Below are 25,467 nucleotides of genomic sequence, written 5' to 3'. Positions count from 1 at the left end.
CCAGTCTCCTCCTATAACCCTCATCCTCCTCCCCCTCTCCTCCTATAACTCTCATCCTCCTCCCCCTCTCCTCCTATAACCCTCATCCTCCTTCCCTTTTCCACCTATAACTCTCATCATCCTCCCCCTCTCCTCCTATAACCCTCATCCTCCTCCCCCTCTCCTCCTATAACTCTCATCCTCCTCCCAGTCTCCTCCTATAACCCTCATCATCCTCCCCCTCTCCTCCTATAACTCTCATCATCCTCCCCCTCTCCTCCTATAACCCTTATCCTCCTCCCAGTCTCCTCCTATAACCCTCATCCTCCTCCCCCTCTCCTCCTATAACCCTCATCCTCCTCCCCCTCTCCTCCTATAACTCTCATCCTCCTCCCAGTCTCCTCCTATAACCCTCATCATCCTCCCCCTCTCCTCCTATAACTCTCATCATCCTCCCCCTCTCCTCCTATAACCCTTATCCTCCTCCCAGTCTCCTCCTATAACCCTCATCCTCCTCCCCCTCTCCTCCTATAACCCTCATCCTCCTCCCCCTCTCCTCCTATAACTCTCATCCTCCTCCCAGTCTCCTCCCCCTTTGTCCTGTTTCCTCCTGGTGGCTCAGTCTGTGCAGCACGTGGCTCTGGTAAGTGATTACATACCGACACATTGCACCGACATGCTGAGGATGATGGGGGTTGTGGTTATAGTGCAGAAGTTTGCAGGTCTTGTACCCAGGAGCTTGCACAGTGAACACTCTGCTCTCTAAGTCTCAGCACACAAACACTTTCCTGATCTATTCATGCAGACCGAGAAGTGGAGTGAAGGGTTAATACTGAGCAGTGAAAACCCGCCTGCCCTGAGGGTTAGATACACAGCCCAGCAGATGTATCACACATGGTCAGGGGAGGAGGGGCCGTACTGCAGGGGAACTAATGCACAGAGTGTGATTCTCAGCAGATCCTGAGCTCAATGTCTGATCCTCCTCCCTCTCCTCCCACAACCCTCATCCTCCTCCCGCTCCTCCCATAACCCTCATCCTCCTCCCATAACCCTCATCCCTTCTGTGTGTTTCCCCTGTGCAGCACATGGTTCAGGTGAGTGATCACGTACCGACACATTGTACTGACATGGTGAGGATGGTGGGGGTTACTGATACATTGTACCGACATGCTGAGGATGGTGGGGGTTACTGATACATTGTACCGACATGCTGAGGATGGTGGGGGGTTACTGATACATTGTACCGACATGCTGAGGATGGTGAGGGTTACTGATACATTGTACTGACATGCTGAGGATGGTGAGGGTTACCGACACATTGTACTGACATGCTGAGGATGGTGGGGGTTACCGACACATTGTACTGACATGCTGAGGATGGTGGGGGTTACTGATACATTGTACCGACATGCTGAGGATGGTGGGGGTTACCAACACATTGTACTGACATGCTGAGGATGGTGGGGGTTACTGATACATTGTACTGACATGCTGAGGATGGTGGGGGTTACTGATACATTGTACCGACATGCTGAGGATGGTGGGGGGTTACCGACACATTGTACTGACATGCTGAGGATGGTGGGGGGTTACCGACACATTGTACTGACATGGTGAGGATGGTGGGGGTTACTGATACATTGTACCGACATGCTGAGGATGGTGGGGGGTTACCGACACATTGTACTGACATGGTGAGGATGGTGGGGGTTACTGATACATTGTACCGACATGCTGAGGATGGTGGGGGGTTACCGACACATTGTACTGACATGCTGAGGATGGTGGGGGGTTACTGATACATTGTACCGACATGCTGAGGATGGTGGGGGGTTACTGATACATTGTACCGACATGCTGAGGATGGTGGGGGTTACTGATACATTGTACTGACATGCTGAGGATGGTGAGGGTTACTGATACATTGTACTGACATGGTGAGGATGGTGGGGGTTACTGATACATTGTACTGACATGCTGAGGATGGTGGGGGTTACCGACACATTGTACTGACATGCTGAGGATGGTGGGGGTTACTGATACATTGTACTGACATGCTGAGGATGGTGGGGGTTACTGATACATTGTACTGACATGCTGAGGATGGTGGGGGGTTACCGACACATTGTACTGACATGGTGAGGATGGTGGGGGTTACTGATACATTGTACTGACATGCTGAGGATGGTGGGGGTTACTGATACATTGTACTGACATGCTGGGGGGTTACTGATACATTGTACCGACATGGTGAGGATGGTGGGGGTTACTGATACATTGTACTGACATGCTGAGGATGGTGGGGGGTTACTGATACATTGTACTGACATGCTGAGGATGGTGGGGGTTACTGATACATTGTACTGACATGCTGAGGATGGTGGGGGTTACTGATACATTGTACTGACATGCTGAGGATGGTGGGGGGTTACCGACACATTGTACTGACATGCTGAGGATGGTGGGGGGTTACCGACACATTGTACTGACATGCTGAGGATGGTGGGGGTTACTGATACATTGTACTGACATGCTGAGGATGGTGGGGGGTTACTGATACATTGTACCGACATGCTGAGGATGGTGGGGGTTACTGATACATTGTACTGACATGCTGAGGATGGTGGGGGGTTACCGACACATTGTACTGACATGGTGAGGATGGTGGGGGTTACTGATACATTGTACCGACATGCTGAGGATGGTGGGGGTTACTGATACATTGTACTGACATGCTGAGGATGGTGGGGGGTTACTGATACATTGTACCGACATGCTGAGGATGGTGGGGGTTACTGATACATTGTACTGACATGCTGAGGATGGTGGGGGGTTACTGATACATTGTACTGACATGCTGAGGATGGTGGGGGTTACCGACACATTGTACTGACATGCTGAGGATGGTGGGGGTTACTGATACATTGTACTGACATGCTGAGGATGGTGGGGGTTACTGATACATTGTACTGACATGCTGAGGATGGTGGGGGTTACTGATACATTGTACTGACATGCTGAGGATGGTGGGGGTTACTGATACATTGTACTGACATGCTGAGGATGGTGGGGGTTACCGATACATTGCACCGACATGCTGAGGTTATAGTGCAGCAGTTTGCTGTGGTCCAGTCTTGTACACAGGAGCTTGCACTCTACAGCTGGAGGTTTATTTTCTGTAATGTTCACACAGGCCCTTTCCTCACCTCTACTCCAGTCACATCCAGAGCTGCAGCTGTAGACCCTCTGTCCCTGGTTACCCTTCGCAGTCAGGCCAAATCTACTACCTGCACCCACCACCATAGTGTTATACAAGAAGGATGTGTTTCAAGGGCGGCCCCCGCAGTCCTGGCGCTGCCATGGAGGATTCCTGGGGATGTCCCCTCGCAGTCCTGGCGCTGCCATGGAGGAGTCCTGGGGGTGTCCCCTCGCAGTCCTGGCGCTGCCATGGAGGAGTCCTGGGGGTGTCCCCTCGCAGTCCTGGCGCTGCCATGGAGGAGTCCTGGGGGGTGTCCCCTCGCAGTCCTGGCGCTGCCATGGAGGAGTCCTGGGGGGTGTCCCCTCGCAGTCCTGGCGCTGCCATGGAGGAGTCCTGGGGGGTGTCCCCTCGCAGTCCTGGCACTGCCATGGAGGAGTCCTGGGAGTGTCCCCTCGCAGTCCTGGCGCTGCCATGGAGGAGTCCTGGGGCTGTCCCCTCGCAGTCCTGGCGCTGCCATGGAGGAGTCCTGGGGGTGTCCCCTCGCAGTCCTGGCGCTGCCATGGAGGAGTCCTGGGGGTGTCCCCTCGCAGTCCTGGCGCTGGCTGGGAGGAGTCCTGGGGGTGTCCCCTCGCAGTCCTGGTGCTGGCTGGGAGGAGTTCTCAATGTGATATTGTTGTATCTGATCCATCTGTATGTGGACACAGGGTTTTATTGCTAACCTGTCAATCTTTGATACTGTAGCTCTCATGAAAGGTTTAGATACATTGTATCTGACTATATCTCCTCTCTTCCCCCCCCACAGGTTCCTAGAGCGGTAAAGATGGTGGTTATACACTTTTATTGCTCCTTCCAGGCGTCTGATGATTCCCTGCGCCTGTCTGGGGCCCAGAACATCCGGACCGTGCAGAGGGAGCTGTGCTACAACGTCAACTGGACGGGTGAGATCTGAGGTCCTGTATGGACCACATGCTATATATATAGGAGAGATCTGAGGTCCTGTATGGACCACATGTTATATATAGGAGAGATCTGAGGTCCTGTATGGTCCACATGTCATATAGAGGAGAGATCTGAGGTCCTGTATGGACCACATGTTATATATAGGAGAGATCTGAGGTCCTGTATGGACCACATGTTATATAGAGGAGAGATCTGAGGTCCTGTATGGACCACATGTTATGTAGAGGAGAGATCTGAGGTCCTGTATGGACCACATGTTATATATAGGAGAGATCTGAGGTCCTGTATGGACCACATGTTATATATAGGAGAGATCTGAGGTCCTGTATGGTCCACATGTCATATAGAGGCGAGATCTGAGGTCCTGTATGGACCACATGTTATATAGAGGAGAGATCTGAGGTCCTGTATGGACCACATGTTATATAGAGGAGAGATCTGAGGTCCTGTATGGACCACATGTTATATAGAACCAGATGTGATTTCTGATACAATGTGTTCTAATTGTTCTGTAAGTCCCAATTATAGACACAATGGGGGATATTTATAAAAACCTGTTTAGATGAAGTGGTGCAGTTGCCTATATCAAATAATCAGCGCCGCTCTTCATCTACACAAGTTTTGATAAATCTCCCCCAATGTTACTAATCTAATAACACAGACACTTTCTTTGAGTAAACCTCCACAGTGCAGGGAGAACTAGTGAACTCTTTAATGTGATATGATCTGTAGATCTTCCTTCAGGTGTAAACAAGATGGGAACAATCTATTATTAATGGTCACAAGACGTTCCAGCCCTGAGACAGCAGAGTGGCCCCGATCCATGATGCCCCTCCCCCACACTGTTCAGCTCTAATGAAGTTTTGGTTCTGTGTACAGGGTTCCCTTTCTTCCATGGTGTTGTACTAGTTTCCTGACTCATCTGCCTATAGAACATTTTCCCAGAAGCTTTGTGGAAAATCCAGGGGTCATCAGGAAAGGTTGAAATGGGCCGCCATGTTTCCATCTTGTCGGCAGCAGCAGCGTCCCTCGTGGCGTCTTCCACATCCATGGTCTGTGTTCCTCCACACACACACAGAGGTTATCCAGTCTGTAGCGCCTTCTGTTACCTCTTGCAGGTGAATCCGCTGTGCCCAGACTACCATCTCACCTCTAGAAATATTACCAATTAGCTCTCTTAGAAGTCAGTAACAGGGTTTAACTTATTTTTCTCCCTGCCCTGTGGATATTTACTCAGATTGCACTTAGTAAAGTGTGGCAGCCACTGGGTGTTAGTAGACTTACCTGATCACTTTGTGAAGCCAGGGAACTGTTATCCTATACACGGTCCGAGGTTGGATGCAGCTTCTCCTCGGCAAGGCACAATGGGCGAATAAACACACCAATGTCAGGTTACGGATAACTGTCTTTACTGAGCTTGTGCAGATGGTAACACACAGACAGCTGGCCTTGGTGTGAGAGTGCAGCATACCCCTTGTGAGCCCTGTTGCCATTCTGGGACTTGTGGTGCTTTCACTGGACGGAATTGCAGCCTGTACTTTAGATTCTGCAGCCTGTACTTTAGATTCTGGTTGTTAGGGTCATTCCAGAGCACACGACACACAGCACACCTGAGCCTCTACTCGGAGCACACGACACACAGCACACCTGAGCCTCTACTCGGAGCACACAGCACACCTGAGCCTCTACTCGGAGCACACGACACACAGCACACCTGAGCCTCTACTCGGAGCACACGACACACAGCACACCTGAGCCTCTACTCGGAGCACACGACACACAGCACACCTGAGCCTCTACTCGGAGCACACGACACACAGCACACCTGAGCCTCTACTCGGAGCACACGACACACAGCACACCTGAGCCTCTACTCGGAGCACACGACACACAGCACACCTGAGCCTCTACTCGGAGCACACGACACACAGCACACCTGAGCCTCTACTCGGAGCACACGACACACAGCACACCTGAGCCTCTACTCGGAGCACACGACACACAGCACACCTGAGCCTCTACTCGGAGCACACGACACACAGCACACCTGAGCCTCTACTCGGAGCACACGACACACAGCACACCTGAGCCTCTACTCGGAGCACACGACACACAGCACACCTGAGCCTCTACTCGGAGCACACGACACACAGCACACCTGAGCCTCTACTCGGAGCACACGACACACAGCACACCTGAGCCTCTACTCGGAGCACACGACACACAGCACACCTGAGCCTCTACTCGGAGCACACGACACACAGCACACCTGAGCCTCTACTCGGAGCACACGACACACAGCACACCTGAGCCTCTACTCGGAGCACACGACACACAGCACACCTGAGCCTCTACTCGGAGCACACGACACACAGACTGACTAACTCCTCCCCTGTACCTCACTATACAGGGGAGACTTTTGGGGTCTCATTGGCTGGCAGGGTCATGGGGGGGGTTCACTGCTCACATATTAAAGGCACAGTACACTTATTACAACTTATATACACATAAACTACAAAATTAATTTATAAAAATGTATTACTTGATGTTATAAACATTATTACTGTGGAACTTGTGTGGGCCTAACACGCTGTGCGAGCTGCCTGAGACAGTCCAAAGGCCCGAGACAGCCTCCGGTGCTGGGACACCACAAAAGGTCATGAACGATATAACGTTTTTAGTTACATTGGGTGGAGATTTATCGCCGCGCCTTATAGGAAGATTCTCTTTTGTTTCCCATAGCAACCAATCACAGCTCAGCTTTCCCATAGCAACCAATCACAGCTCAGCTTTCATATCCTAATAAGCTCAGGTAAATTAAAAGCTGAGCTGTGATTGGTTACTATAGAAAACACTGGACATTCTGGTTTTCATGCAGATTGAGAAATCTGAGTCCTTGTATTAGAGGTGAATGGAATGTCATGGGGTTCACTTACTTTTCTTGCTGCTCCACAGAAGTGTCATGGCCGCCCTGCCCCTCCTCTCGGCTCTGTCTCCTGTGTTATCTCTGCTGGGTCCTTGACATTGTTTGCTTGATGATGATTCCTCTCTGGGAACTTTTGTGTTTCCAAGTAATAAACAGGAGCGTTAGAAACATGTTCTGGGCCGTATCTAATCCCTACAGATGTTGTTGTGGTGTATCTAATCCCTACAGATGTTGTTGTGGTGTATCTAATCCCTACAGATGTTGTTGTGGTGTATCTAATCCCTACAGATGTTGTTGTGGTGTATCTAATCCCTACAGATGTTGTTGTGGTGTATCTAATCCCTACAGATGTTGTTGTGGTGTATCTAATCCCTACAGATGTTGTTGTGGTGTATCTAATCCCTACAGATGTTGTTGTGGTGTATCTAATACCATGTACGTCAGGTTATATCTAATCCCACAGACATTAGGTCACATCTAAGGCTCCTTTCACACTATGAGTATTCACTACTACTACTGCCATTATGGAACAGACTTGTTTCCATGATTGGAGTAGTAGTTCCCCGGCTGTGGGAGTCTGCCGCTGGCTGGGGAGGCTACATTAGTGTTTTTACTAGTACAGGAGCTGAGGGATTGATCGCACCGGGTCTCACTTCTGAGACCCCATGCGATTCGAAGGGGGAGCAGGCGGCATGGTCCACTCCCCTGCGATGTACGATGTATTTACTTAAATTTTTTAATTCCCTGCTGGGAACCCTGAATGGCCGGTACTTAGGAGCCATTCAGGGCTCCCGGCGGGGTTTTCAAATAGAAGCGCTAAGGTGGGGAAAGATATATATATATATAATCGCTGGGGGGACGGGTATATATCTGGCCCCCACATTGCTTCTATATATGTTCCGTTCCCCCCCCCCCCCGCAGCGCATTTATATACGCCCCCCCCCCCCCCGCAGCGCATTTATATATGTCCCCCCCCCGACAGCGCTATGAATGAAAACTATTCTACAGCAGCGCATCTGGCCGGCGCGATGTGCTGCTGTAGAATACTTTTCATTCATAGAGCTGTGGAGGCATATGATTTTAGAAGCACTGTGGGGGGCCAGACATATGGATATATGTCTGACCCCAGCAGCGCATCTATATACAGGTACTGCTGCAGTGCTATGAATGACAAGTATTCTTTCAGGAGCACATCGCGCCGCCCAGATGCGCTGCTGTAGAATACTTTTCATTTATAGCGCTGCCAGGGGCTTATGATAGCGCTGCGGGGGGAACATATATAAATGCGCTGCGGGGGGAACATATATAAATGCGCTGCGGGGGGAACATATATAAATGCGCTGCGGGGGGAACATATCTAAATGTACTGCGGGGGCAAGATATATAGAAGCGCTGTGGGGGCCAGATATATATCCGTCGTCCCCCCCCCAGCGATTCTATATATCTTTCCTCACTGCAGTGCTTCTATTTGAAAACCCCGCCGGGAGCCCTGAATGGCTCCTCAGTACCGGCCATTCAGGGCTCCCGGCGGGGAATTAAAAAATGAAAGTAATATACATTGTACACCACAGGGTTGTGGACCATGCTGCCCGCTCCCCTGTTTAATAACTTCTGATCGCATGGGGTCTCAGAAGTGAGACCCGGTGAGATCAATCCCTCAGCCCCTGTACTACAATCCCCATCATGAAACAGTCTGTTGTATGATGGGGGTAGTAGTAAAAACATTAATGTAGCCTCCCCAGCCACCGACAGACTCCCACAGCCGGGGAACTACTACTTCAATCATGGAAACAAGTCTGTTCCATGATGGCAGTAATAGTAGTGAATACTCATAGTGTGAAAGGAGCCTTAGATGTGACCTAATGTCTGTGGGATTAGATACACTCCAACATTTGTGGGGATTAGATATGACCTGACGTACGTGGTATTAGATACACCACAACAATGATGGGGGTTGTATTACAAACACTAATGTAGCCTCCCCAGCCACCGGCAGACTCCCACAGCCAGGGAACTACTACTCTCATCATGGAAACTAGTCTGTTCCATGATGGGAGTAGTAGTAGTCCCTCAGCACTGCAGGAGTCTGCTGATGTCACCTCGTCTGACCTCAGAAGTAATAACGGGTATTATAAACCAGATGCAAACAGATGACATACAGGCTCATCCGTTTGCCTCAGACTTCAATGTTAAAAATAACGGCCCATTAATTTACCCGTTTCTTGTGACGGAAGAAAAATTTGTGCATGTGCCGGTTTTTCTTCCGTCGCAACTAACGTCGTTATTCATGACGGGCTATAACCGGTCATAACGGATAATCAAAAAATCCCACAAACTTGAATGGGATTTTGCAACGGACGTTTAACATCCGTTTTTAAAGCTTTTCTAACAGACATTTATAACGGATCTTTTAACGGATGAAAGGGGCCCAATCCTACGCACATCAGGTCCCAATAAGTAATTGGTAATTTCTACCTTGTGCCCCCTACAGGTGACTCTCCACCCACCTCTGAGCAGGTGGATGTCCTGCGCTGGCTCTTTAGTTGCCCTTTTGATCCCCAGAGCATCTCAGACACGACTTTTCTTCACCCTGAACCATTGGACCTGCTGGTGGAGGTAGGACCCAGGTAAGTGGGAGGGCGGACAGACACCTTATCCAGCCCCATGACTTGGTAACAACTTCCTACTGACTGTTCCCTTTCTTATAGGTTGAATTTCTCTACAGCGTCTTCTACCAATGCCGTGTCAATCTGTCGCTCTATTGGACTGACCAACGTCAACCGCATTGAATGTTCTAAGCGATATCTGATGAAGGTGAAGAGTCATGTCTGATCCAGATATGTCCTGGTCTGCAGCGTCCTCTGTTGGTCAGGGATTGATATTGTGAGGGCCTGGTGGGATCTTACTGGTCTGTAGTGTCCTGTGCTGGTGTCATGTTGGTCAGGGGTTGATATTGTGAGGGTCTGGTGGGATTGTACTGGTCTGTAGTGTCCCATGGTGGTGCCATGTTGGTCAGAGGTTGATATTGTGAGGGTCTGGTGGGATTGTACTGGTCTGTAGTGTCCAGTGGTGCCATGTTGGTCAGGGGTTGATATTGTGAGGGTCTGTGGTGGGATTGTACTGGTCTGTAGTGTCCAGTGGTGCCATGTTGGTCAGGGGTTGATATTGTGAGGGTCTGGAGGGATCTTACTGGTCTGTAGTGTCCAGTGGTGTCCTGTTGGTCAGCGATTGTTAATTGGCTACTAATTATCTATTTAACCCTTCAGTTTCAAGGAGAAGTGGAGGAGAGCGAGAAGCAGAGGCTGGTGTCTTCTCTGTACGATCGGATGACGGAGTGCGTCTATCTGGAGCCCGTAAGAAGCTTTGAGATCTCAGTGCGGCCGGAGTCGGTGTATGAGGTGGACGTGATAGGACTGGGGAGACCGGCGCTAGAAGCGGCAAACACCGAGCTGGGTATGTAGGATTCGGCTGTCCGGGCATGCTGGGAATTGTAGTTTTACAACAGCTGGAGGCACAGTGGTTGGGAAACACTGGATTAGAGTAAAATGAACCTGATGTAGCTGAGGGCGTCCATGGTCTCCATTCTCTTTCCCAGGTCTTGCCTTCGACTCCTGGGACCTGGACTATTACACCGCCCTCTTCCAGCGCGTTGGCCGTAACCCAAGCAGCGTGGAGTGCTTTGACTTGGCTCAATCTAACAGGTCAGTGTCTCAGCCTCTGGATGTGACTGTCTCTTATAGAGACCCCTCTGGTGTACTGACCCCCCCCCCCCCCCCCCCCCCCCTCCATCTTGCAGTGAACACTCCCGCCACTGGTTCTTTAAGGGCAGGCTCCTGGTAGACGGGCAGGAGAAGTCGCACTCGCTGTTCGACCTCATCATGAAGACCCAGGAGACCAGCAACCAGAACAACGTCATCAAATTCTGTGACAACAGTAGGTCAGTGTCCAGGAGCCCAACAGTAGGTCAGTGCGGGGGCCCGATGAGGAGTCTGACTAACTGACCATCCTCAATGTTGTCTTCATCTCTCCAGTGCTATCCAAGGAAAGGAAGTGACCAGCCTGATCCCCACCGATCCCTCACGCCCGGGCCCCTACAGGCAGACGGGCTCCACCCGTCACCTCATCTTTACTGCCGAGACCCATAACTTCCCTACAGGTGACACAGAGCTCCGGAGCTTTCTGCACTGTGTATCATGGCTGATCCTTCTTATAATGTCTGACCTTCTCTTATAGGAGTAGCTCCATTTAGTGGCGCCACCACCGGCACTGGAGGTCGTATCCGTGATGTACAGAGCACAGGGAAGGGGGCCCACGTTATAGCGGGCACTGCGGGTTACTGCTTTGGCAATCTGCACATCCCAGGTAAGCAGGTGATGGCGGACTGGTCTCTTCTTCAGGTCTCTTCTGTTCTCCATGTCCTACACACCTCATGTCTCCTCCTTCTCCCTGCAGGATATTCTCTTCCATGGGAAGACGCCTCCTACCAATATCCAGTCCAGTTTGCTCGGCCTCTGGAAATCGCCATTGAAGCCAGTAATGGAGCCTCAGATTACGGCAATAAGTTTGGAGAGCCGGTACTGGCAGGTGAGGAGGCCATGATGATCATTTCCTTCCTCCCAATCTCGGATTTTCACGATTTGCAGCCATTGGGGTCAATTTAGAAAGAAAGAATGAAGGAAATGGCGTTCTCCGGTTTGGTGGATCATGTGATGTTCTCTCCTTGTAGTTGCTGAGGGCTCGTAGTGACTGATAACATCTCTATAGGGTCATAAAATCATTAAATTAGGCACTCCGCTATAGGGAAAGCAACGCATTTATTGGAGCAAGCAATCCAAACAAAAGGGGGCGCTTCAGTCACAGCGGACCTTCTCGGACCAGATTGCTGCGTGGGCAATGTGTAGAGAAATAGCTTAAGACGGTCCTAAACTGTGTATAGGGATAAGTGGAATTGGGATATATAGCTTGAGACTGTCCTAAACCGTATATAGGGATAAGTGGAATTGGGATCTATAGCTTGAGACGGTCCTAAACCGTATATAGGGATAAGTGGAATTGGGAACTATAGCTTGAGACAGTTCTAAACCGTGTATAGGGATAAGTGGAATTGCGACCTATAGCTTGAGACGGTCATAAACCATATATAGGGATAAGTGGAATTGGGATCTATAGCTTGAGACGGTCCCAAACTGTGTATAGGGATAAGTGGAATTGGGACCTATAGCTTGAGGTGGTCCTAAACCATATATAGGGATAAGAGGAATTGCCATCTATAGCTTGAGACTGTCCTAAACCATGTATAGGGATGAGTGGAATTGCGACCTAGATCACGAGACTGTCCTAAACCGTATATAGGGATTAGTGGAATTGCGACCTATAGCATGTGGCTGTCCTAAACCATGTATAGGGATAAGTGGAATTGCGACCTAAAGGTCACAATTCCAATTATCCCTATACACGGTTTAGGACCGTCTTAAGCCGTTTCTCTACACATTGCTTCCGCAGCAATCCGGTCCGAGAAGGTACACTGTGACCAAAACGTCCCCTTTCGTTTGGATTGCTTGCGCCAATAAATGCGTTGCTCTCAATATAGCGGAGTGCCTAGTTGTCTAATTTGATGTTAGAAGGAAGATTGGGAGCCTAGATGGGAACTTAGATGAGGACCCACCACCTCCGAGTGCTGTAGATATCATATTGATGCTCTCTGACAGGATTCGCTCGATCCTTCGGCCTTCGTCTGCCCTCGGGGGAGAGAAGAGAGTGGGTGAAGCCGATCATGTTCAGCGGAGGCATTGGCGCCATGGAAGATCTTCACCGCACCAAAGACGCACCGGAAGCTGGTAAGGGCTCCTGTGCGATGTCCTGCGGATAAGATTTAGGAACTTTGTCAGAGATGAAGTAATAGGTTTGTGGTAGATGTGTAGATCTTGTTGTTTCTTCCCCTCAGGGATGCACGTTGTGAAGATCGGGGGGCCCGTCTATAGGATTGGTGTGGGGGGAGGTGCTGCTTCTTCTATACAAGTGAGTGTCACTAAGGAAATGTGTTGGCTTGTAATTATATCACTTGTATCGGATGGTCACTTAGTTCCTGGGGGTCTTACAGGTCCAGGGGGACAATGCTAGTGAACTTGACTTTGGAGCTGTACAGCGAGGAGATGCGGAGATGGAGCAGAAGATGAACCGTACCGTCCGCGCCTGTGTGGAGAGAGGGGCCCAGAACCCCATCTGTAGTATCCACGACCAGGGGGCTGGTGGGAACGGTGAGATGACTTCCTTGTCTTCCCCTGGAAATCTGCAGATCTTTACCTCAGTCTTGACTCTATATACTATATACTCTATATACTTGTACCCTGTAGGTAATGTACTGAAGGAGCTGAGCGAGCCTCAAGGTGCCGTCATCTATACAAAGAACTTCCAGGTAGGAGGACCTTATATCTCTCTATCTACTGGATCCAATCCTCGGCTCTTACATTTCCCTGAGTCATCTTCTATCTTCTCCAGTTAGGAGACCCCACTTTGAGTGTCCTGGAGATCTGGGGGGCTGAGTACCAGGAATCCAATGCTCTGCTCGTCCGTCCAGAAGATGTGGCCTTCCTGCACTCGGTGTGTCGTAGAGAGAGGTCTCCAGTGGACTTTGTGGGCAGGATCACAGGAGACGGCAGGGTAAGAACCAACAGGTTAATTTCCCCCATGTCCCCCCTAGCCTTACGGGGGGATTTTCTTTTCCCGTTACCTTTTGGGTTTGTATTGTAGGAGGTTGTCAATTCTTATCTGCTTTTTCCCTGTAGATTGTGTTGGTGAATGGCAGTGAGAGCGATCCTGCTCCTGATCACAGTGACCGGAATAGTGTCCCGGTGGACCTGGAGCTGGAGTGGGTCCTGGGGAAGATGCCTCGTAAGGTATAGAACATGATCCTGGTGCAGCCCCTCTAGATGTCTGTTATATCACTCTCCTTACCTTGTCTTAAATCTCCAGACATATTGGTTCTGTTGCCGCTCTCCTTACCTTGCCTTACACCTCCAGACGTCTTGGATCTGATGCCGCTCTCCTTTCCTTGTCTTACACCTCCAGATGTCTTGGTTCTGATGCCGCTCTCCTTACCTTGCCTTACACCTCCAGACGTCTTGGTTCTGATGCCGCTCTCCTTACCTTGTCTTACACCTCCAGATGTCTTGGTTCTGATGCCGCTCTCCTTACCTTGCCTTACACCTCCAGACGTCTTGGTTCTGATGCCGCTCTCCTTACCTTGTCTTACACCTCCAGATGTCTTGGTTCTGATGCCACTCTCCTTACCTTGCCTTACACCTCCAGACGTCTTGGTTCTGATGCCGCTCTCCTTACCTTGTCTTACACCTCCAGATGTCTTGGTTCTGATGCCGCTCTCCTTACCTTGTCTTACACCTCCAGATGTCTTGGTTCTGATGCCGCTCTCCTTACCTTATCTTACACCTCCAGACGTCTTGGTTAGGATGCCGCTCTCCTTACCTTGTCTTACACCTCCAGATGTCTTGGTTCTGGTGCCGCTCTCCTCACCTTGCTTTACACCTCCAGATGTCTTGGTTCTGATGCCGCTCTCCTTACCTTGTCTTACACCTCCAGACGTCTTGGTTCGGATGCCGCTCTCCTTACCTTGTCTTACATCTCCAGACATCTTGGTTTAGTTGCCCCTCTCCTTACCTTTTCTTACATCTCCAGACGTCTTGGTTCTGATGCCGCTCTCCTTACCTTGTCTTACATCTCCAGACATCTTGGTTTAGTTGCCCCTCTCCTTACCTTGTCTTACACCTCCAGATGTCTTGGTTCGGATGCCACTCTCCTTACCTTGTCTTACACCTCCAGATGTCTTGGTTCGGATGCCGCTCTCCTTACCTTGTCTTACATCTCCAGACATCTTGGTTTAGTTGCCCCTCTCCTTACCTTGTCTTACACCTCCAGATGTCTTGGTTCGGATGCCACTCTCCTTACCTTGTCTTACACCTCCAGATGTCTTGGTTCGGATGCCGCTCTCCTTACCTTGTCTTACATCTCCAGACATCTTGGTTTAGTTGCCCCTCTCCTTACCTTGTCTTATACCTCCAGATGTCTTGGTTCTGGGGCCGCTCTCCTTACCTTGTCTTACATCTCCAGACATCTTGGTTTTGTTGCCCCTCTCCTTACCTTGTCTTATACCTCCAGACATCTTGATTTTGTTGCCCCTCTCCTTACCTTGTCTTACATCTCCAGATGTCTTGGTTCTGATGCCGCTCTCCTTACCTTGTCTTCTATGTCTTTACAGGAGTTTGCGTTAAATCGTGTCAATCCCAATCTCCGATCATTAACTCTCCCAGAAAACCTCAGCATCCGCCAAGCACTCGAGCGCGTCCTGAGATTGCCGTCTGTGGCTAGCAAGCGATATCTAACAAACAAGGTAGGTTTATTCTCTGTGCATGTTCGGACCAGTGGTGACTTTATTTTTTCTACAGTAACCTGAAAACTTCCATCTGCAGGTGGATCGATCGGTCACTGGTCTTGTGGCCCAGCAGCAGTGTGTGGGGCCACTTCACACACCCCTGGCTGATGTTGCGGTTATCTCGCTGTCCTACACAGACACTGTAGGTGGCGCTACAGCTATTGGGGAGCAGCCAATCAAAGGCCTCCTGGATCCGGCGGCAGGGGCCCGCATGGCGGTGGGCGAGGCTCTCACCAACCTGGTGTTTGCCCTAGTCACTGATTTGAAGGTAATCCTCTGTCTTGTGGACCATGTGATGGTGGTTTTACCCGTTTCTGTGGGGGTCCGTAATGTGACTCCCTTTGCAGCCTTTGAGTCCCCTCCTGACTTGTGTGTTCAGGTCCCTCAGCCCCTTAGTCGCTCATATCTTTTGGTAGGATGTAAAGTGCAGTGGTAACTGGATGTGGGCGGCCAAGCTTCCCGGTGAAGGTGCCGCACTGTACGACGCCTGTGTGGCCATGTGTGACGTCATGGCGCAGATCGGTATTGCGGTGGATGGAGGGAAGGACTCGCTCAGCATGGCCGCTAGAGTCGGAGAGGAGACTGTGAAGGCCCCAGGTGAGCAGAAGCTCCAGTGTCCTCCCCAGGCTCCTGTCCCTGTCCTTCAGTCTAATATTGTCTCTGCTCTCTAGGATCTCTGGTGGTCTCTGTGTACGCAGTGTGCCCTGATATCACTGCGACGGTCACCCCGGACCTAAAGAACCCGGGGCAGAAGGGTAAGTGTCTGTAGAGCTGTGTGGGAAGAAGGGGAAGATAGTTATTATGATATAATCTCTCACCTTCTGTCTGATCTCCAGGCGTCCTCCTCTATGTGCCCCTCAGCCCCGGGAGGCATCGTCTCGGGGGCAGCGCCCTGGCTCAGTGCTATTCCCAGCTCGGAGAGCAGTCCCCCGACCTCGAGGACCCCAACACCTTGGTCGCCTGCTTCAGGGTCACTCAGCAGCTTATAAGAGGTGAGAAGAAGGCTTTATCCCTGAATCACTGATTGTTTCTACGTCTTCAGATCTGTCGCACCGATCAGGAGTAAGTGTCCACCCATCATAGGCTAACTGTGCCACGTAGGTCATCACACATCTTCAGCTGCCTACAGAGCTGCGCTCTCAATTCTGCTGGTTTCCTATTAGCTCTCAGGGAACGAGAACCTTGCATACCCCACACTGTGCATAATACATGTCCTGCTGCGTTACATTTAGTAAGATTCAATATAGGGATATGTCGCCACTTCTGTGGGATCTGTGGGGGTGCATAAGGTAGGGTAAAGCCACAGATATTTATTTATTTATTTTATATAGCGCCTACAGATTCCGCAGCACCTACAATTATGGGGTACAAACAAAGACAAGTATCAGACATAATATTACACAATAACTATTCAAACAATAGGTGTGGGGATATGTTGGGGGATATATTGAGGATATGTTGAGGCCAATTAGAGACTGTTGTAGGCCTGTCTGAAGAGATGTGTTTTTAGGCCACGTTTGAAACTATGGATGTTGTTGTTGAGTCTGAGGGATTGAGGGATAGCATTCCAGAGAACCGGTGCAGCACGAGTGAAGTCTTGGAGACGGGAGTGAGAAGTTCGGATTATAGAAGATGTTAGTGTGAGATCATTAGCAGATCGGAGAGAACGTGTAGGATGGTAGACGGAGGTGAGAGAGGAGATGTAGGGAGGTGCAGCATTGTGGAGAGCTTTGTGTGTGAGACTGAGGAGACTTTGTACTGTATTCTGGACTGAATTGGTAAACAGTGTAGTGACTGGCACAGGGAGGAGGAGTCAGTGTAGCGGCTGGAGAGGAAGATGAGTCTGGCTGTGGCATTAAGGATGGACTGGAGAGGAGAGAGTTTGGAGAAAGGAAGGCCTATTAGTAAAAAGTTACAGTAGTCGAGGCGGGAGTGAATCAAAGCAATAATGGAATAAAGATGATACCCGGCACTCTCCAGTAATACACAGTGAAGATTTATGTCAAGCACAAGGACTTGTTTCGGCGTGGGAGCCTTCCTCAGCTGTCTGCCTGAGGCAGACAGCTGAGGAAGGCTCCCACGCCGAAACACGTTGGGGTCTCTCAGGGTCTTCCTTATGGTCACTAGACACTTTCTGTCTTTTCTCATAGAGCGTGTGGTGAGCGCCGGTCACGACGTGAGCGATGGCGGCCTCATCACGTGTCTACTGGAGATGGCCTTTGCTGGGAACTGCGGTCTGGATGTGGCGTTCTCCTCTCCGGATGTCAGCGGTGAGTTCCTGTGCAGCGTTTCGTTGCTGATCGGTGATGTCTTGACATCTTCACATCTCACTTCTCTTCCTCAGCTCTGGATCTGCTCTTCTCGGAGGAGTTGGGCCTCGTCCTGGAAGTCCCTGAAGCCTCATCTGATGGGGTTATAGACCAGTATAGAGCATCAGGGCTCCGGTGTGACCGTATAGGACGTACCCAGGGAAGGGGCCCAGGCTCTATGGTAAGTCTCATCACCTGAGAGGGTAAAGAATTTTAATTAGTAAAAGGGACTGTCATGGGCACCTCCAGAGCCCCAGTGATGCTCGTTTTGATGTTTTGGATCATTATATATACATATTTACATTTTTTTATTTTTTTTATCTTTGTATCGCTTTTTTATATCTTTTTGTTCATTTCTTCTTTGAGACATTTGTGTCTTTCTATATAGTATCTTTCTTTTTAGTATTTTTTTAGTGTCTTTAATGAAACGTGTCAGTCCTTTTTTTTAAAGCATCTATTGTATTGTTTATGTTTCAATTCATTTTTTTACCTTTTACGCTGGATCGTCTTGATTTATATATTTTTAGTATCTATCTTTTTATTTTATTTTTTCTGCATTTCTGGTGTATTTTTATTCATTTTTATTTTTGTAGGTTAGGGTTTGTGTCAATGAGGAGGAGGTGCTGTGTGATGAGGTTTCGGCGCTGCGTGCTCTGTGGGAGGAGACGAGTTTCCAGCTGGAGCGATTGCAGGCCAGCCCCAGCTGTGTGTCCCAGGAGGAGGCGGGGCTCCGTAAGAGGGAGGGGCCAAACTACAGACTGACCTTCAACCCCTCAGAAAAGCCTCCTGTGCCATCTCTGAGAGGTAGAGTAGTGACGGACGGTGAGAGTTATACAGGAGGGGGATAGAGGGTGAAGGTATAACACAATATTTATTACCCTCACAGGCTCCGCCCAGTTTCGTGTAGCTGTTGTACGTGAAGAGGGCAGTAATGGTGACCGGGAGATGGCGGCCGCGCTGATGATGGTCGGGTTTGAGGTAACAGCATCGTCCTTATACGAGAAATCCTTTACTAGAATAACTTCTATTTAGGTCACGTCAAAACCTGGAGTCAGATACGGACTCAGATGGCGGGATCTTCCCACTTCGCTGTGTAGCAATGCATCATGGGATCTCATGGAGCTGTTATGGCTTCAGTGGAGATAAGTTGATTTACGGTTGTGATCTTCTCTCCAGGTCTGGGATGTCACCATGGAAGATCTCCTGTCCGGAGGAACCACCCTGGACCTCTTCAGGGGGCTGATATTTGTTGGGGGCTTCAGCTACGCAGATGTTCTGGGCTCCGCGAAAGGCAAGTGATCAGCGGATTATATAATATATACTGCCCCCTTTGGAGTATAAATGGTATTATACATGTATACGTGTAGTGGTATTATAGTAGTTATATTCTTGTATAGAGGAGGCAGTATTATAGTAGTTATATTCTTGTATATAGGAGCAGTATTATAGTAGTTATATTCTTGTATATAGGAGCAGTATTATAGTAGTTATATTCTTGTATATAGGGGCAATATTATAGTAGTTATATTCTTGTATATAGGAGCAGTATTATAGTAGTTATAGTCTTGTATATAGGAGCAGTATTATAGTAGTTATATTCTTGTATATAGGAGCAGTATTATAGTAGTTATATTCTTGTATATAGGAGCAGTATTATAGTAGTTATATTCTTGTATATAGGAGCAGTATTATAGTAGATATATTCTTGTATATAGGAGCAGTATTATAGTAGTTATATTCTTGTATATAGGAGACAGTATTATAGTAGTTATATTCTTGTATATAGGAGCAGTATTATAGTAGTTATATTCTTGTATATAGGAGCAGTATTATAGTAGTTATATTCTTGTATATAGGAGCAGTATTATAGTAGTTATATTCTTGTATATAGGAGACAGTATAATAGTAGTTATATTCTTGTATATAGGAGGCAGTATTATAGTAGATATATTCTTGTATATAGGAGCAGTATTATAGTAGATATATTCTTGTATATAGGAGCAGTATTATAGTAGTTATATTCTTGTACATAGGAGCAGTATTATAGTAGTTATATTCTTGTATATAGGAGGCAGTATTATAGTAGTTATATTCTTGTATATAGGAGCAGTATTATAGTAGTTATATTCTTGTGTATAGGAGCAGTATTATAGTAGATATATTCTTGTATATGACATTTAGTGTTGAGCGGCATAGGCCATATTCGAATTCGCGAATATTCGCGAATATATGGACGAATATTCGTCATAAATTCGCGAATATTCGCATATTCGTTATATTCTTGTTTTATTTTCGCATATGCGAAAATTCGCGTATGCGAAAATTTACATAAGTGAATATCGGCATATACAAAATTAACACACGCGTAAATTCGCATATGCGAAAATTAGCATATGCTAATGTTCGCATATGCGAATTTTCGCACGCCAGTCTCACACAGTAGTATTACAGCCTTCTTTACACCACACAAGCTGGAAGCAGAGAGGGATTATCACTGTGATGTGTACTGTGAAGAAAAAAAAAAAAAAAAATTTGAATATTCGTAATTACGAATATATAGCGCTATATTCGCGAAATTCGCGAATTCGCGAATAATATTCGAATTGCGAATATTCGCGAGCAACACTAATGACATTTTCTTGCTGTTCTGAGCTCCTATAGACGATTTGTTTGGTTTTTTCTCTGTGTTGTAGGTTGGGCGGCGTCTGTGAAGTTTAATACTGGTGTCCGGGACCAGTTTGAGTCATTTCGCTGTCGGTCAGATACGTTCAGTCTTGGGATCTGTAATGGCTGCCAGCTGATGGCACTACTAGGCTGGGTAGGAGCTGATGGTCCGGCAGTTCCAGGTAGGTGTCCCTGATAATTAAGGTGAGAACGTTCTGCGTCTTCCCTGGTCTCATGTCTCGTCCATCCTGCAGGAGATCTCCCCTCACAAGGAGTCTTACTGAGCCACAACCTCTCCGGCCGGTTCGAGTCTCGGTTCGTGACTGTGAAGATAGAAGAGAGTCCGTGTGTCCTGCTGCAGGGGATGGCCGGGTCATCACTCGGGGTGTGGGTGGCACATGGAGAAGGTAAATGTGTGTGAGGAGACCTGACAAGAAAGAGTGAACATCGGGGCTGACACAAGGGCAGGGATCATACCCAACTTTCCTAGACTTCTCCTTTTCTCAAGGTGGTCTTTTAGCCTGGACAGAAGGGTCACACCTTTAGTCTTGGTTGTCACCCAGAACTAATAATACAGAAGTCGTCTCCAGGACCTTTTCTTATTGGTTCCTCATTATCTTCCAGGTCTTATGAGATTCCGGTCAGAGAAGCTTCGCGATCATGTGACCTCTCGTCATCTGGCTCCTCTTCGCTACGTAGACGACCATAACCTCCCCACCGAGGAGTACCCCATGAACCCGAACGGTTCTCCTCTTGGGATTGCCGGGCTGTGCTCGGAGGACGGACGCCATCTGGCCATGATGCCGCACCCGGAGCGCTGCGTCCTGAAGTGGCAGTGGCCCTGGATGCCGGAGGACTGGAGGACCCTGGAGGCGTCACCCTGGATCAGGCTCTTTGAGAACGGTTACCGCTGGTGTCTGACCTCTGGTGCTGCCCGACCATGATAATGATATAGTAGATTATCGATCGATCGGGCTGGATGTAATTAGGATGACATTAGGATAGTGCTGGCTTCATATTCACTGTACAACACTATAGCACAGTACTGTACAGTATAAGCAATACAATGATTGCTTAGAATAGTCCCCTATGGGGACTTAAAAAGTGTAAAATAACGAATAAAAAAAAAATGTTTAAAAATATATATAAAAAATTACTTCCTTAATAAAAATGAAAATCCTTTGTCTTATTTTTTAAAATAAAGAAATGTAAACAATCCTGGTATCACGTGACACGAAATATTACAAACAATACTGTAGAACATTAAACTGCACAGTGAATAGTGTAAACCTAAAAAAAATACAAAACTTCAGAATTGCTGAAAAATTATAAAAAGTGATCAAAGTCCCATTTAAAGGGGTTCTCCAGAGGATATATATTTTTTTTAATCAGTTGGTACCAGAAAGTTATATACCATATATACTCGAGTATAAGCCGAGTTTTTCAGCACGATTTTTCGTGCTGAAAACACCCCCCTCGGCTTATACTCGAGTGAACTCCCCCACCCGCAGTGGTCTTCAACCTGCGGACCTCCAGAGGTTTCAAAACTACAACTCCCAGCAAGCCCGGGCAGCCATCGGCTGTCCGGGCTTGCTGGGAGTTGTAGTTTTGAAACCTCCGGAGGTCCGCAGGTTGAAGACCACTGCGGCCTTCGACATCATCCAGCCCCCTCTCACCCCCCTTTAGTTCTGTACAGTACTCACCTCCGCTCGGCGCTGGTCCGGTGCTGCAGGACTGTCCGGAGAGGAGGTGGGATAGTGGTTCCGGGCTGCTATCTTCACCGGGGAGGCCTCTTCTAAGCGCTTCGGGCCCGGCCTCAGAATAGTCACGTTGCCTTGACAACGACGCAGAGGTGCGTTCATTGCCAACGTACTTCTGCGTCATTGTCAAGGCAACGCCTCTATTCTGGGCCCGAAGCGCGGAGAAGAGGCGCCCCCGGTGAAGATGGCAGCCCGGAACTACTATCCCACCGGACCACCTCCTCTCCGGACAGCCCTGCAGCACCGGACCAGCACCGAGCGGAGGTGAGTACTGTACAGAACTAAAGGGGGGTGAGAGGGGGCTGGATGATGTCGAAGGCCGCAGTGGTCTTCAACCTGCGGACCTCCGGAGGTTTCAAAACTACAACTCCCAGCAAGCCCGGACAGCCGATGGCTGCCCGGGCTTGCTGGGAGTTGTAGTTTTGAAACCTCTGGAGGTCCGCAGGTTGAAGACCACTGAGGGCGGATGATGAGAAGAGGATGATGAAAGGGGGGGGGGGGTGGGATGGGATGATGAGAAGAGGATGATGAAGGGGGGGGTGGGATGATGACAAGAGGATGATGAAGGGGGGGGGGGGTGGTATGATGAAGGGGGGGGGTGGTATGATGACAAGAGGATGATGAAGGGGGGGTGTGGGATGATGACAAGAGGATGATGAAGGGGGGGTGTGGGATGATGACAGGCGATGATGAGGATGTTAATGACGGGGGTCTGGATGATGATAGGGGGGGATGATGTATTTCCCACCCTAGGCTTATACTCAAGTCAATAACTTCCTGGGATTTTGGGTTGAAATTAGGGGTCTCGGCTTATACTCGGGTCGGCTTATACTCGAGTATATACGGTAGATTTGTAACTTGCTTCAGTATAAAAATATTAATCTTTCCAGTACTTATCAGCTGCTGTAAGCTCCACAGGAAGTTGTGTAGTACTTTTCAGTCTGAGCAAATCTCTCCTGCTCTGGACAGTTCCTGCAAAAATAAAAATTGGCATTTTCATGAATGGGTTAAATGTGTGACTAAAGTGTAGAATGGTCACCTCCTAGGTGCTAGATTATGGCTGTAATTCCTTCTCTTAGCCACTGGATGGCAGCGCTGCTTTGTTAAATTTTACACAATGGCGCTGATTTACTATTGCAAACCAAACCTGTTTTGTCGGGTTGTGCGCCAGAATTTGTGCCAGAGTTGGAAAAAAAACAGTAAAATGGAGAGAGTCTAAGAAAACCCCAAAAAAGAGCAACATGGTTGTTGGGGAATGGGGGTGTGGTCACTGAAAGGGGCGTGTTCCCGACATTTTCACAAAAACCCAACATACTTACAAAGGTTTCCACAAAAAATGTGGAGGATTTGAGCCGAGGAAAACCCGACAGATCAGAGCGGGTGTAAAAAAAGCAAAATGTAGGAAACCCACAAAGAAACCTACACAACACTCTTATAAATCGGGGCCAATGGGGGAGATTTATCAGAACCTGTGCAAAGGAAAAGTGGCCCATAACAACCAATCAGATCGCAGCTTTCCTTTTTTACACAGGCTTTTTTAAAAGTTAAAGAAGCGATCTGATAGGTTACTATGGGCAACGTTTCCTCTACACAGGTTTTGTTAAATCTCCCCCAATGTATCCAGAAAGTCTTCACCCCCACGATCGCTAAATAGAATGTATCCAGAAAGTCTTCACCCCCCCACTCACTATATACAATGTATCCAGAAAGTCTTCACCCCCCCCCCACTCACTATATACAATGTATCCAGAAAGTCTTCACCCCCGGTCACTATATACAATGTATCCAGAAAGTCTTCACCCTCGATCACTATATACAATGTATCCAGAAAGTCTTCACCCCCGGTTACTATATACAATTAGTGTTGGGCGGCATAGGCCATATTCGAATTCGCGAATATATGGACGAATATTCGTCATATATTCGCGAATATTCGCATATTCGTAATATTCTCGTTTTATTTTCGCGTATGCGAAAATGTGCATATGCGAAAATTAGCATATACGAAAATTTCGCATATGCGAAAATTAGCATATGCAAAGTTTCGCATATGCGAAAAAACGCACACCAGTCTCAGGCTGGGTTCACACTACGTTTTGTCCCATACGGGAGCGCATACGGCAGGGGGGAGCTAAAAGCTTGCGCTCCTGTATGTGACCGTATGCGCTCCCGTATGTCATTCATTTCAATGAGCCGACCGGAGTGAAACGTTCGGTCCGGTCGGCTCATTTTTGCGCCGTATGCGCTTTTACAACCGGACCTAAAACCGTGGTTGACCACAGTTTTAGGTCCGGTTGTAAAAGCGCATACGGCGCAAAAATGAGCCGACCGGACCGAACGTTTCACTCCGGTCGGCTCATTGAAGTGAATGGCATACGGGAGCGCATACGGTCACATACGGGAGCGCGAGGTTTTAGCTCCCCCCTGCCGTATGCGCTCCCGTATGGGAGAAAACGTAGTGTGGACCCAGCCTTACATAGAGGAAGGAACGAGCAGGACTCTTTCTAGTTCTAACTAAAGTCCAAAGTAAAGGGTGTGAATACTTATGTCACATTTTATAGTAAAGGGTATGAATACTTATGTCACATTTTATAGTAAAGGGTATGAATATTTATGTCACATGTTATAGTAAAGGGTATGAATACTTATGTCACATGTTATAGTAAAGGGTATGAATATTTATGTCACATGTTATAGTAAAGGGTATGAATACTTATATCACATTTTACAGTACAGGGTATAAATACTTGTCACATTTTATAGTAAAGGGTATGAATACTTATGTCACATGTTATAGTAAAGGGTATGAATACTGCAAGATTTTAGTTTCTCCTTTTCAATAAATTAATAAAGCTTTGTAACATTCTGTGATTTATTATGGGGGATTGAGGGCAGAATTATGGAAACACAAGGAGCAACACACATTGTATATAGTGACCGGGGGGTGAAGACTTTCTGGACACATTGTACATAGTGACCGGGGGGTGAAGACTTTCTGGATACATTGTACATAGTGACCGGGGGGTGAAGACTTTCAGGATACATTGTATATAGTGACCGGGGGGTGAAGACTTTCTGGATACATTGTATATAGTGACCGGGGTGAAGACTTTCTGGATACATTGTATATAGTGACCGGGGTGAAGACTTTCTGGATACATTGTATATAGTGACCGGGGGGTGAAGACTTTCTGGATACATTGTACATAGTGACCGGGGGGTGA

At 48.3% G+C, this 25,467-nt stretch overlaps 1 protein-coding gene across 1 annotated transcript; it reads left to right on the top strand.

Moving 5' to 3' along the window:
• Positions 1-939: 939 nt before the first annotated feature.
• Positions 940-21,715, top strand: PFAS (phosphoribosylformylglycinamidine synthase). Its single transcript, XM_056533653.1, has 29 exons — positions 940-1,073; positions 3,981-4,116; positions 9,556-9,691; positions 9,773-9,878; positions 10,331-10,517; positions 10,660-10,765; positions 10,861-11,001; positions 11,096-11,220; positions 11,298-11,426; positions 11,517-11,648; positions 12,773-12,901; positions 13,009-13,082; positions 13,165-13,321; positions 13,418-13,479; positions 13,563-13,724; positions 13,850-13,960; positions 15,337-15,468; positions 15,548-15,778; positions 15,927-16,107; positions 16,182-16,265; positions 16,347-16,502; positions 17,661-17,780; positions 17,855-18,000; positions 18,413-18,623; positions 18,706-18,797; positions 18,996-19,110; positions 20,513-20,665; positions 20,738-20,890; positions 21,108-21,715. Exons 1-29 carry the CDS (start codon positions 1,065-1,067, stop codon positions 21,425-21,427), a joined length of 3,996 nt encoding a protein of 1,331 aa, XP_056389628.1. The 5' UTR covers positions 940-1,064; the 3' UTR covers positions 21,428-21,715.
• Positions 21,716-25,467: the final 3,752 nt, after the last annotated feature.

The sequence above is a fragment of the Hyla sarda genome, chromosome 8, assembly GCF_029499605.1.
Source record: "Hyla sarda isolate aHylSar1 chromosome 8, aHylSar1.hap1, whole genome shotgun sequence".
NCBI classification, from domain to species: Eukaryota; Metazoa; Chordata; class Amphibia; order Anura; family Hylidae; genus Hyla; species Hyla sarda.
The sequence above is the reverse complement of the archived record's forward strand: the minus strand, read 5'-3'. Positions and strand labels throughout refer to the sequence as shown.